General features: G+C 31.6%; 1 protein-coding gene across 4 annotated transcripts in view; it reads right to left on the bottom strand.

Annotated features, from left to right (window-relative positions):
* Nucleotides 1-14816, bottom strand: part of CREBBP (CREB binding protein) — a 163647-nt gene that overhangs the window by 25358 nt on the left and 123473 nt on the right. For 2 of the 4 annotated variants that reach the window (XM_031945613.1, XM_012543160.3), the window contains exons 17-21: nt 12385-12503; nt 10456-10695; nt 9223-9311; nt 3340-3450; nt 1552-1608 (exon numbers count right to left, since the gene is read on the bottom strand). In XM_031945613.1, the coding sequence (XP_031801473.1) occupies nt 1552-1608; nt 3340-3450; nt 9223-9311; nt 10456-10695; nt 12385-12503 (616 nt within the window). The remainder of the gene's footprint in view (nt 1-1551; nt 1609-3339; nt 3451-9222; nt 9312-10455; nt 10696-12384; nt 12504-14816) is intronic. The other 2 variants (XM_031945614.1, XM_012543161.3) reach the window with 1 other exon arrangement.

Raw genomic sequence — 14816 nt, 5'->3', positions numbered from 1 at the left:
GTACTTTTGCATAAAGCAAATTTTATTGCTATCAGGTGATATTATATAACACTTTGGGAATTGTTGGAAAAGATAGGATTATTTCTTTAAAAGATTTCATAATCTACTCACCAGAAGATATTGCCATTATTTATCAAAAGCATTAAGTATATAACTATGCAAATTATCATGTTATAATTTCCATAATGTCAGCACAATCTCTTTAGTGTTAGAATTAATCCCTTTCAAAATTTTAAAATATCCAATCTTGAAAAGTTAATTCTGAAAATTCTACTATATAAAATTCAACACAATAACACTTTAAAGATTTAATTAAAACTTTTAAATTGCCTATGAAGGAGTCACTTTTGAAGTCTTTTCTTTAAAGAGATTTATAAATCTTTTAAATCATTATTGATATCCTAACAACAATAGTTTCAATTAATAATCAGGATGATTGGCATTCAGGTTATCTTCTCTATCTCTATGTGTAAGTGAATACCCACATTTGTATGCAAAAGAAAATATCCCACTAATTTGGGAGAAAAAAAATCATCTCCCAATTTTAACACTGACTTCAAATCTATAAAAAATGATATGATATAGAAAAATAGAAGTCTAAAAATTAGAATTTTTCATAGAGAGAAAACAGATTTGGCATCAAAGAATGTGGCACCTTCTAATATAAAACCATTGGTAAAAAGGGCCAACGTGCAGCTTTTTTTCAAGTAAGCAACCAACTACTAATGGATAGATTATAAAACTTAATTGCAGAATATTTTATGAAAGTACTTTTAAAGCACCCAACATACGGTTAAAAATAAGAATCCCAAATCATAAGACTATCATGACTGCAAAAAGCCTTAAAACTAATCAAAATATCATAAGATACAGAGAAAAGGGTCTTGTCAAGGTCAAACAAGCCAGGGGCAGGACAAGAAATAGGTGTTAGGAACACAAACACCCAGGTCCAAGAGCTAATACTACCGAGCATATCCAATTGCCATTTCACTTAAAACAGGGCAGGAGTTTTAAAGAAAATATGTAATAACAAAAGGACAACTAACTTTTTTGTTATTCTCTTGGACAATTTTAATTTCCTAACCAAATATCTTTCTAAGTCTTCCTTAAAAAGCACAATTAGAATGCCCTGACAAATAGTTGCACAACCTGAAACTACTTGAAATAAAACCTCACATGCAAAGAGAAGCAACATGTTTGACTAACATAAATTACGGCTTCCAAAAGGTCAACACAAAATGGCTTCTTATTGATGAGGGGCTAATATTAGCCAGTTGCTATTTAAAAGATGTTCTATTATTATTGAAAAACACATTCTTTGAGAACAGTGCTTATATTTAAGAAACCATTCCATTGTAGATTCATGTTAAGAAAATTAGTATCAAAAAACTTTATAAAGAAATCTCAACCATAAAGACAATATATTTCACAATTTTTTCTCCATATGACATATATCATAAGGGGAGGAGAATACTTCTACACTATCATGAACAGACTTTTCTCATTTTAAAAATGAAATATCTAATCACAGAGAAACAGGTGTATACTCACGGCTCAGGATCTAGTGTATCATTTTTCTTCTTTTCAAACTGATCCTTTGAAATAGTCCTTAAAAAAAAAAAATCAAAGAAAGAAAAATCATCATAAAATGTTACCTACTGCCAAGTTTCTATTAGTTAAAAGAAATAACAAACCAATAATAGTAACAGCTAAACTATTTATACAATGCATTATCCTGTATAAATCACTTTGACAAAAACTCACTGAGGCAAGTAGTGAGATAATTTTACAGAAAAGCAAAGTGAAACTCAGTTTAAGTATATGTACATAGCTTATTGAGAGTAACATGAACAGTAAGAGACAGGGGTCAGATTTAAATCAAATCTCTTTCCTTCAAGACGAGGTATCTCAAGTTTTTACTTCCCTTAACATGCCACATCACTCTGTGCCCTTATACTCTTAAGCACCTAAAGGCAAATTGAAGGAAAAAGAGACCACTTCACTAGCAAGTCAATTCATTTTACTTAAGAGCACCATCACCCTTTCTTTTATAACCAGTATGAAATTGTTGTTTTTCAGTCATTTATAACTGACTCTTTATGACCCCATTTGGGGTTTTCTTGGCAAAAATAATGAAATGGTTTGCCATTTTCTTCTCCAGCTCATTTTACTAATGAGGAAACTGAAACAAATAAGGGACTTGCCCAGGGTCACACAGTTAATAATCATCTGAGCGGAATTTAAACTCAGTCCTCCATGCTCCAGGCCTGGTACTCTAATATGAATCAATAAAAATGATGGATCATTTCTTCCATTAATTTTTGGTCAGATTTTCATATAATATCTGTTATATGAGGTGTGTATCACTATAACCAATATATGTTGGAGTAAAACAATTCTTGTATTCATTCTACTATTCGTGAATACCCAACTAAGATAAAGTGAACTAAAAAGCAGATACTATACTACTTTTAAAGTGTTTTATTTCACACTAACAAGTGGGTTTTTTTTTTATTATGAATATATCAAAGATCTTGGTGTATGAATGCTCTCCACCAAAGATCAAAATCCACCTACAATTAAGTAAATAAATCCATCTTGTAGTGACCCGAGGCTCAAAGATGTTAACTGACTTGCTCATGGTCATATAGCTATTAGCACAAGGAATAGGATTTGAAAGCAATTTTTTTTATCTCTAAGATTAAGGAAAGAAAAAAAGGGGAGACTGGTTATTGTATTAAATTCCCCATATAAGAAAAACATTTCTAGTAATTTTAAAATGAAGGGAGGTTTATCTGTTTATTATATTTTTTCCTAATAATTTAAGGATTAAGAAATGGCAATGGTGATGTGATAGGTGAACTATACATAAGACATTTGTAAAGCGGATCTTCCTGCACTCCAATTACTTTTAAAAAACTAAACAGAAAGTTAATAAAGAGAATAATCTTTATTTTCTCTACTCCTTACTCTATATATTCCAATCCACAAATATGGTCCTCTGAGGTGCTTTTTATTGAAAAATAGTTTCTTAAATAGTCTCTAAGAAACAGTAAGCAGCACCATAAACAGAGAAGGCAAGGCAAGATACATCTTGAATTACAGTAGAAGACATTGTGGTTAAGGAGATGCAAAGAGATGTTACATTGAATATCTCCTAATTGTTTGAGGGGAGAAGGGGGCATATACATGGTAACACATTTTTAATTAAAACACTGATGGGATCTCCCTTTTATTATACAAATAATCAAGTCAGAGCTAAAAGAGAATATTTGACAAGGCTCATTACCTATGAACTTATACCATTCAATACTATAGGAAAATCATGTCAGTACTTACGTCTGGGGCTGAGAAGGGTCGTCACCCAGGGTAACATTCTCCCCCTGGATCTCTGTGAAACACTTCTCACAGAAATGATACCTGTCAGCAAGAAGGCCATACTTGGGTGAACTGGTCCATCATAACACACAGCCACCCAAGCAACGAAGCCACCAATCAGAGCAGGGCAGATCACCACGACGAAGGGGGGGCGTTGTTGGTTGATTGATGGGTCAGTGAGGACAATGAAAAGGAACAGAGGGGGCAGGTGGGGAAGGGCAGGATTAGAGAACAGGGAAGGGAACAAATAGCACAGACATAAAGGTAAGACGCAAACACCAAGACAACACATAGCAGAAAGCCAAGGCAAAGCATTGATTAGCATTCGGTCTCATTTCATACATTACAGGCCATCATCACTAACAAATGATAGATTGTCAATCAGATTCAAAGACTTGGAATGATTTGCAGGATGCTGTTAATACTAAAGTTGTATGTGTCCTAAATTTAGGAATTTGAAGTTTGTTATTATTTGTAAAAATTTAATACTCCAGGCTTTGAGATTCAACAAATTTGCTTTGAACAGAATATTCTGTTTAGAATATTCTGATGAAGGAACTAAAAAAATAAAGATTCAAAACAGCTTTTGTTATTATTTGTTAAACAAACAAAAAAAAAAAAAGAAAAAAAGAAAAAAGAAATTTATGCTTGAAAAGCAAGCATTCCATAATTTTATTACCAATCTTAAGCCAGAATTTTAATAATTTTAAAATGTATGAAAATGTTGAACACCCAGAACTGGTTTTTGCTTTTAATAATTTCATTAATTTGGCATATACAATTAATAAAACTGCTTAGCTCATTGGATAACAATACAAATGAAACCAAATCCATATTCTAGACAAACATTTAACAGAAATGCAATTGAGAGGGTCAGAGACTTTCCAGCCATTTATAAAAAAGTATATGTGTGAAAAATATTAATATATTGTACGGCAATACAATATATATAAAAACATGAACAATCTCTCAGGGCTTAAAGTTATATGCTAAACTTTAAGAATTTTGGTCCCATGACCAATTAGTAGCCAATCTGAGATACTCAGCAATCTAATGCTGTAACTTGGTGGCAATCCAAATTAAACAAATTTAGAATATAATTGTAAAGTTACAATCTGCATTTGAAAAAATTATCTGTTACACAATATTTTTTTTTTCCTTAAGATGATCTGGAGCTTGGGCCCAAGTTGTCAAATAAGGACGATTAAAAAAAATAAATTACTAAATGTTTGGAAAGGACATGATTTAAAACATGAATGAAAAAAATAAATAAACAAAAATGCAGGTCAGTGCTGCAATAAAGCAGGGTGGGTTCACAAGAATACTGTCAAAATAAATAGGCTTAATGAAGGTGAATTTTATGAGCAAAGAATGAGGATAAGGCAGCAACGGCAGCACAATCAAATGCAGTTTTAGTGTTCAAATGCTACATCTAAAAGATGCTAAGAACGATTAGTATTAATGACACTGTAACAAGACTCAGAGTGCCACACTGAACCAACAATTGCAGGATGAAAATACGGCAGCTTAGAGGTCCCCATTCACTCACTCACATACACATAGCTACAAACTATTGTGATGAACTGCTTTCTTATGCTTATATTTGTGGATATGTCATTTATAGATTCTGATTCTATTCTCAATGAAAAATAGCAGACATTCTTTGTCAAGCTAATCAAATGTAGCCAATAAATAAAATGTAGAATTTTTAAAACATGCAAAACAATTCATACTTTTCACACTTGCTTGATGAGGAAGGAGTAAGAGAGAGGCGCTGCAGGCAACATTAGCATTAGCGAAGATTACAAATAAGATCTTTCTTCCAAAGGCATCGCCTACTTATACTAACTCAGATTTAAAATTCTGCCAAGAACATGAACTCTGGCCAGGAAAAAGAGAAATTAACTTTATTGTAAAAAAAAAAACAAAAAAACAAAAAAAACAAAACAAAAAAAAACCCAAAAAATAATTAAATAAAAAACCACTATCTTCATTTTTATATAGATATATAGATGATTATCTATAGCAATATCCTACCTAGTCACTCTTGTGAACATGCTTACACATCACAGAAATAAAACCATATTGAAAAAAAACTTGATTCCTTTAACACAATTTTCATGTAGAGAATGGCATCACTATCACTAGGCAAGAATTTAGCAGTAATGAAACTTCAAACTGACTCACTGAAAGCCAGTACACTATGGTAATCCAGAACTCTGTGTCATCAAAGGTTCCCTATTTACAAAAAAGTAACTGGAATTAAGCATTCTAATCCATTTTTTTTTTTTGACCAAACATACAGCCATTGAGATTTAGTAAAAACTGAGAACTAAATAGCTATCAAAACTATATTGCTTAAAATAAAATTGTCATTGAAATTAATGTAAGTTGGAGTGATTTCAAAATGAAGTTAATTAACAGACATTTTATGTTTGCATTGAGAGAGCATACTAAAAAAATTTAATTCAGTTAAATAAAAACTGAGAAAGATAATTATTATCAATTCCTTTTACCAAATGATCAAGTTGATGCATCATTTAAAAAAAACAAAATGTAGTGGCCAGTGGAACACAGATACTGAATTGTGGGCAGGCCCTCTAGAGCTGTCTACTTTGAACCTACCGAGAAAAAATCAAGATGGCAAAGAACTGAAGAAAAGGACTATATCTAGAGTGATAGAAGCTGAAACCTAGAAGAGACTAAGAAAGCTGCCTGCTGATTTCAGCAGAGGCACAACAAAGATATTTCAGAAATTTGATAATCTATCCTCTTTTAAAGTAGTAAAGGGAAGCTGCACAGCAAGCAGAGAAAGGCTCAGAGTCAATTTGTAAATGAAGAGCCTAGATGACATAATACAATTATTTTATGAAAAGTCTAATGAATATGTATAGAAAACATTCAACTTAATCTACTGTAATATATATATATATATATATATATATATATATATATTGTGTGTGTGTGTGTGTATTTATTTATTTGGAAGTATATAGAATATATATATATATATATACACATATATATATATGTATGTTGGTACCTGAACAATGCAATTACTTGGTAGCAACTGTGGTTTAGGGAAAATTTAACTGAAGGCAAGTTTTCAAATGCAGATTGTTCTATGTATTTGTATCTTATTTGTATTTTCTACCTTAAAATGGAATAAAACTACTATTGTAGCTAGGAATCACAAAACTACAAAGTGGAATTTGTGTATCATCTTTATGTATCATTTATACATAAGGCACTACTAATCTGAATTACTTTTAGACCTTTGTAAAAATGCTTATGAAAAAATGAAAGCGCATATTTATATATTAATATGTTAGAGCATTTCTTGATTATTTAGATCAAGAGCTTCTCTTTCAGTTTAGTACCCAAAAGATTAGGATTCAGAGAATTAGAATCAATTGTTAGAAATAATATCACAAAGTATCTATAAATAGGCAAAGCCGAGAATAAAAATGTAAACGTAGACAAATTCTCATTGTCTATCAAGAACACTATTTCCTGAAATAACAAAATATTACTTACTAAAGAATATACTGATGACTAAAATGTGAACTTAATTCAAAGAAGTAAATTCTATATTCCAAAAGAGCAGAGTCTCAAAGAGAGCATTTCCATAAACTAGCATATCCCAAAATTTTGGTGGAAAGATTATTCTAAAGAACTGAATATGACAAAAGTATATTAAATGCAGATGTTATAGAAAAAAGTACAAAATGGCCTTTCATAGAATTATGAAGCTGAAGGAGACTTTAGGGATCATGTGGTCTTCAGAAAAAGAAAACTGAAGTCTAGAAAAGTGAAGTCATAAAAGTCATAAAAGCAGAAAAAGATCCAAACCATTAGTCCTCAAAAGACAAGTCAATTGTTCTGGCTATCAAACCAAGCTGGAGATACTCTTAATAATGTTGTGCTAATACTCTTAATCAAATAATAAATATTTATAAAAGCCAAGCACCAGACTAGGAACACTGTCAATATAACACTTATTAGTAGAAATATTCTATTCCTTCCCTATTATTTCTATAAAAGGAGGATGGGGTGGGGAGTGAAGTAGAGAGGTTTTGAATTTAAATAAAGTCAGTCTATGAAAACTGAGTAAGTAGTTCAAAATAACAGTGTCAAAGGAATATTCAGTGATTTGAAAATAGCTTTAAGTTGTTTAAAAAGATTAACTTTAAAAAATAAATTTAAACTATTATATAAATGGCTTCTATAGTAGATATCTTTATATGTCTGGATCAATAGAGTTAGCAGCAGCAAAAACACTACCTGGTTGATTTCTTTTAAATTTACTTTGGTTTAACTTAACCTTATATTTCTTTAAAAACTCATAAGGATCAAATACACTTTTATTCTCATTTTACAAAAGAAAAAACTCGAGGCTAAATGGAGCAAAGTGATACCAGAAAACTGGTACTAGGATTCTTGAATGTGTCATTTCTTAGTAGTGTTTTTTCCATTATTCCAGGCTGCTTTTCAATTTTTACTTTATTGATAAAAAGGATAAAACCTACATTGAGAAGTCCAAAAATATGAGTCAAAATATTATTAAGTATAGCTGCATAGGTCAAATTTCCAATTATATTATCCTTCAATGATGTACTTATGCTTTGTCAATATGCTAAAATTTCATTTCAGTGAATATTTGAAATATATAATCCAATAATACCAAGACATATTTTTAATAGAGATATGCTTGTAATAACAGCATTTAATGTAAATATGACATATAGCACATAAGTTATTTTTTTCTGGAAAATACATTCACAAAATTTGGAATAAAATCAAATTGGTAAAAACAGTTAACTCAAAATCCCAGCCAAGGAACATTTAGTCCTAAACACATTTTTCTAAAAACAATAGGAAAAGGCCCAACTCTCCAAACTAAGGTATTTGTTACCTTTTTTGGCAAAAAAAAAAAAAAAAAAAAAAAAAAAAAAAAAAAAAAATGTTATTAATGCCATTTAAAATAAAAAAATCACTTAAAATACCCTTTATTCCAAAATCAATGCAAAATATTACAGTAGAAATGGATAGCAGAAACCTATCCATCTCCCAAAAATAATTTTGTTCTAATTTCAAAAATGGGAGGTAAAGAGATCAACAGTCCAGATTTGATTTTCATTATTGGATATCATATACCACAATAATAATAACCTAAAACACACTGGAAAATAAGTTAAAAATCTTAAAATTAAGTGTTTGCATGATGTAAATGTGTGGATAAACAAGCAAAAGTGTGTTTACAAAACATATACATATATAATTTTAAATATTCCCTCAATATTTTAGTTTATTTTCTCTAAAATGTGTGTATTAAAAATATTGCCTCTCAAATATACAATCTCTAACAACCAAGACAATAACAAAATGATTATTGTTAAAAGGCAATATATCTAAAATTTTTTGTGATACTTATTTAAAATTTAATTAAAAGTATACTTTTCATTGAAAGATAAAGGCTTCTCATTTCTTCACTTCAAATTTTACCTAAGAAACATAAAATTAACTTAACCTTCACTGTAAGCTTGTTTTTTAACAAATATCTTGAAATGTTTTTTCTTCTTAAATTATTATATTTTTTTAAAATGCCTTAAAAATGAACATGATTTTTAAGTAGTGAATATAGAGTTCCAAACTTGAATAACTTTTTCAAAAAAAAAAAGTGTTAAAAGCTACAGAGGGCATGTGAGCTTAAATGAATGACAGTAAATCAAATTTTAAAGTGTTTCTGTCAAATGTTATCTGTCAAGACTACAAAAAGATGAGCATGCTTTGTCACAAGATCTAATTTCCTCAAAATATGCAGGAAAACTGCTGGGTGCTTACCTATTCTGATAACTGTAGTAGGCAGCATCTCGAGGAATTGTACATAGCTGCTTACCATAGCAGCACAAGGTCTGTGGAGAGAACTCATACTGCAAAACAAAGGAGAGAGAACTAAAACTTTACCACATTTACCTCCATTGCATTCTTAAATTGACTTTAAAGATTTAGATGCAGTCAAGTACATCTGTTAAAATTGTGCACAGTGCTGAGAAACTTTATAGAAAAGTGGATTAATCTAAATTATTAAATGCCAATAGGTGAAATAGGGAAAGGGGTCAGGAAGAATAAGCATTGATAAACCATGTACTAAATTACAATTTCTCATTTGTTCCTCAAACCAATCCTGAGAGGAAAATGCTCCTTACTATCTCCATATTATAGATGAATAGACTTGAGACAGGGTAAAGTCATTTGTCCACACATCTAGGAAGTACTGGAAAATAAGATCTGAACTTAGATCTTCTTAATGCTAGGCCCAGTGATCTATCTATGGTGTCACCTAGCTGCCTCTGTCCTAATAACTACAATTAATTTTTCAATGCTTCATCAGTTTCAGAAGAAATTTAAATGGGGTAGACAAATTTTATGTCTATATTTCTCCAGACTTCTTGCCTTGATGACAACCCAATTCCTCTTTAACCAGTAGCTTTTCAAATGATTTTGCTCTAATTAGGGACTGTAAAAATCTCTAACACTGGTCACCCCAATGGAAAATCAAAAAATTAATCAACTTAAAATTATTGAGATGACCTGCACCAAAGAAAATGCACAAAAGACATTATTAAGAAAATATGATGGAGGTGGCAAAAAACAAACAATGCCAGATAGACAGCCATAGTTTACAAGAAAGGCTAAAAGGTTTAGCAGAAGATCTCCAACATGTTTGTCAGATTTTCTTAGGAGAACATGGATAAGAATTATGTAAAATGAGAACGGCTAGAAGCAGTTTATCCACACTGATGATGTAAGAGACTCTGAAATATCTAAGGAACTTAAGACTTTAGATATGGAAGGGAACATTCAGTAGTCCAATACTCCCAATTATATACAGGTTGTAGATAAGAAGAATGTTTATGGACATTTTCCAATTTTTCTGAGATCTGATGGGATTTGAAAAGTTTTCAGAGCCAATCTAATTAACTTTAATCTTTATAAATTTTGCCCGTATGTCTTAAGGTTTCATGTTTAGCATGATTATTTAAGTTAATTTTGTGTCAGTAAATAAAACCGTACCTTGCGTCCACAGCAGTATCCAAGGGACTGCATAACAGGGTCAATTTCTTGTTCGAAGACCTCTGCGAGTTTAGTACAAAACTTGTAGACTCTGGAAGTCTTACGATTGTAGAGCCAGGCATTGTTAAACATTAACCAAACATCATCCACATATTGCCAAGGCTCTTGGTACTGCCCTGTATCCAATTTCCTCTTAATGGTGGAAAGATCCATAGGGTTCTTCACAATGTCAAAATAATCCTTCAAAACACAAGAAAGATTGCCCTCTTATTGTTAAGATTTACCATATGCATGACATCCATGATAGCCATACTGATATCCCTAACATGGAAGTTTAACAGTGAAAAACTGTATCATGTGAAATGGAACTATAAAATAGCCTCTGTTGGATGGAGTTTTCCAAAAAACTTCAACCAGAACTAGCCATTTCAATGTCTGAGAGACACTTTGTCCATTTACCATGATTCTATGACAGTTCCAAATGTCCATCTCTCCATAGGGGGAAAAAATGGAGGAAACAAGCATTTATTAAACAGTACTATTTGGGCACTGGGCTAATCACCAAAATAATATTACAAACATTTCACTTGATCTTCACAACAGAACTAAGAGGAGACAATGAGTATCTCCATTTTGTAGTTGGCCTGAGGCAGACAGGCTCAGCTAGTAAAGATCTGAGTCTGCATTTCTGACTACAGGCTCAAGTTTTATAGTAATTTTGATACTTAGATGGCAAAACTGCAATAAAAAAGAAAAAAGACCACACACACCATAACAATTTTACTTTTGGTAATGAGAGAAATCTATGCAACCAAACCAAACCAAAAAACAAAAAACCCCGCGCAACAACCTTAATTTTTACTGTAAACTGAAAATAATTACTAGACATCAGAATAACATTTTTATTTTAGTAATCACTTGAAAGAAAAATATCAGACAAAAAACAAAACAGGAAATTTAAATAAAATTAATAAGCCTTTAATTTAAAATTTTTTATCACCTAAAACAAAACCAAAGGTCCACATAAAATTTACTTTTCAAATTTTGTAAAAAAATGAGATATTTCATCTTAGCATAACATGGAGTTGTAATAAAAGAGAAATTGGAATGTCGATATCATAGTCATTCTATAGCAAAACTTGATTCAATATAGAGAATTTAACCAATAAAAAGACTAAAAATCTCTCAAAATCAACACTCCTAAGAAGGTACAAATCTATTTCATGAAACAGCAAGGAGATGCCAATGGATTTTAAATCAAATGAATATTTCATTTTAAAACTTTTTCTTCTTTTTTTTTGGTGAGGCAATTGGGGTTAAGTGACTTGCCCAGGGTCACATAGCTAGTAAGTGTAAGTGTCTGAGACCAGATTTGAACTCTGGTCCTCCTGATTTCAGGGCTAGTGCTCTACCTACTGCACCATCTAGCTGTCCCCATTGTTAAACTTCTAATCAACTTTAGAAACACCTAGAAATAAAACCAACCATAAATTCCATGCCCTAAAAAATGAAAAGAAAAGCAACTTCTTGATAACTACTTGAACAAAATTCCTTTTTTTTCCTTTTTTAAATAATAGCATTTCTCCCTCTCCTTCTCCCCCCTCCTCTCTTCCTCTCCCTCCTTTCTTTCTTTTGCTGAGGCAATTGGGGTTAAGTGACTTGCCCAGGATTGCACAGCCAGGAAGAATTAAGTGTCTGAGGCCACATTTGAACTTAGGTCTTCCTGACTTCAGGGCTGGTGGTCTCTCCATTACACCACCTAGCTGCCCCTAGTTTTTTATTTATGAAATGGATAATTTTCAACATTCATCCTTGAAAAACCTTGTGTCCCAATTTTTCTCCCTCCCTTGTCTCACTCTTTTCCTTTGAAAGCAAGTAATAAAATTCTTAAATTCTTAAAGTGAGAATGCATTTTTAGTGTCAACTCACTGGAATTCCTAGGAGCTGGGGATCCACAGGCTGCCTAAAAGGCAAAGACTCTGGATCTTGGCGATACAATGCTTCTAATGTAGGCATGAGAGCCTGTCGCAATTCTTCTGGTTTAAAGACTAGTGGAAAAATGACAGGAAAAAAAGAATCAATGATGAAAAATTTTTGTTTAAAACCCTAAAATTAAATAACATTCTTAATGATAAAAGTGAGTCACTCAATTAAAGAATATTTTTAGACATTTAAGTAGTTGGTTTAATGAAATATTGACATATAGAACACAATGCAATATATTATTCGAATGTAAGTAGTAATTAAACCCAGTAAACCACTCCTGAAATTGTCTACATGATGCCTTTTCAAAACCTTTACTTCCAAAATAAACCAATGAGTTTCTAGTTATAGTGAGTATAAATTCCATTCCAATGTTACAAAATTCAATCTTCTTATAACTTCTGCTCTTTAAAAATTGTACCGAAGTCATGATTTCAAAGAGAGCATAAGTTTAGCAACTCTATGGAAACTATTTTATCATTCATTGTTTATTGAAGTAAAGCTTAGAGCTTCCAAGTTGACATCCTGGATCAAACTGGGTGATAACTAAAAGCATTTCAATGAACCACAAATCTGACTAGGTCTTTAAAAGTTTCATTGATAAAGCTTTCCAGTCTCTAGAAGTTGTTAAACCTAAGCTACTTAATATAATTTTCACTCTAGGAAATTTGTAAAAACACTAAAGCTGCAAAAATATTAGACCTGTAAAAATTTTCATCTACCTGTTATTAGTAATTTTTGGTACACTGAGTTATTCTATTTTCTGTGGCTCTTCCCCCCACAAAAATAATAATACAAACATTTAATTGCACAAAATGCAGGCAAAGTTAGTTTAAAAATTCAGTATTTCAAAACTAAATTAAAAAGATCAGAAGCAGGGCATATTGTATTTGTTGGCATAGTATACAGGAAAGCAATCTCATTTCCTTTAATACCATAAAGGTTGCTCTGATTTTTCTAACACCTAAAGTAATGGGGCAGGAAAAGAGGGGTATTAATATTTGTATTATATAAGTCAGTAACTGAAAATCAACCAAAAGACTCAGCAAACTATCTTTGGTAGTATTAAGCCAAGTAGTACATCTATAACCATGTCACAAAGACATAGGTTAAGAACTGCCTCTGACAAATTCCTTCATTCCTTTCCCATACCCAAGAAGCGTACCTTTCTTTGTTTGCTGAGACTAATCACTCTATCTTGTTGGAAGTATAGCAACTGCTCAAGTGTCATCAGGAAATGTGACCTGCTGAATTGCTGAAACATGTTGGTTTGCCTCTACTTAGGCAACCTTGAGGGCGCATCACAGTGGTACAGAACTTATGAGGACACCCCCAAGACACTTAAGTGATTATAGCTGAGAACTTCTCAGTTGCAGCAAGCTACCTACTTCAGTCACGCACGAGAGAAAGCAGTTGTTCTAATGTTTACATTATGTGACAGTGAAGTTGAAATCCCTTATGTCCAACACATTCTTATTTCAATCTAAACATTTAAGTTCTGTAATAAACTTTCCTATATGAAAATAAAAAAAAATTTCCTATATGAAAATAATGAAGCGTTAAGTAACTTCAAAAAAATCTGAAAACAGCTGCCCAGTCACTTATTAAATTTTTCTTGCTATTAAAATATAGCTATTAGCCAAATAGATTCCAGAATGCTTTTATGTGAAATAAGAACAAAATCAAATTTGACTGAAATTAAGCTTAAGGGTTTTTCCTGTACCAAATAGAGTAACTACATGTCAAAGCTGCTCCTATTTACCTTGCCTAAAAACAAACATATAAGAAGCCTATTTTTTCAGTATATATCTCATTTTTAGGAGCAGAAGATATAACAGGGAGTACAGTGAACTATGTTTGAAAACAATACAGTTCCTAGCACCATGAACATGAGGTATAAAAATTAGCCATGTTAATTCATTCTTATAATAAGGGAGCAAATACAAAAAACATGTAAAATCTGTGATAGGAAAGCTGTCACTTTTCATTTCAATAATCATTTCTGAAAAACCTATGTTATAGATAGCCTCAGAAACTAGCTAGCCCTGTGACACATGCACAAGTCATTTAAACTTAGTTTTCCTCATTTGCAAAATGAGGAATACTTAATAATATCTGCCTCCCAGAATTATTTTCAGACTCAAATGAGATTTTTGTAAAGTGCTTAAAAAGTAGGCATGACATAACTGGTAAATAAAAATAGTAAGCAAAACCAAAAAGCTACACATGTCCATCTTGGATAAGAATGGTAGCAATAACAAACAGAAAACTATTTATTTTCTGTTTTCAGGTTTTTTATTTTGAGCTTAACTAGTTTCTTCAATTTCAACCTATCCAAATAAATTTGTTAAGTTTTCCTCAGCATAGTTGCAAATGAT

Source organism: Sarcophilus harrisii, chromosome 1 (genome assembly GCF_902635505.1).
Source record: "Sarcophilus harrisii chromosome 1, mSarHar1.11, whole genome shotgun sequence".
Classification (NCBI taxonomy): Eukaryota; Metazoa; Chordata; class Mammalia; order Dasyuromorphia; family Dasyuridae; genus Sarcophilus; species Sarcophilus harrisii.
This window is presented reverse-complemented; position numbering and strand designations above follow the sequence as displayed.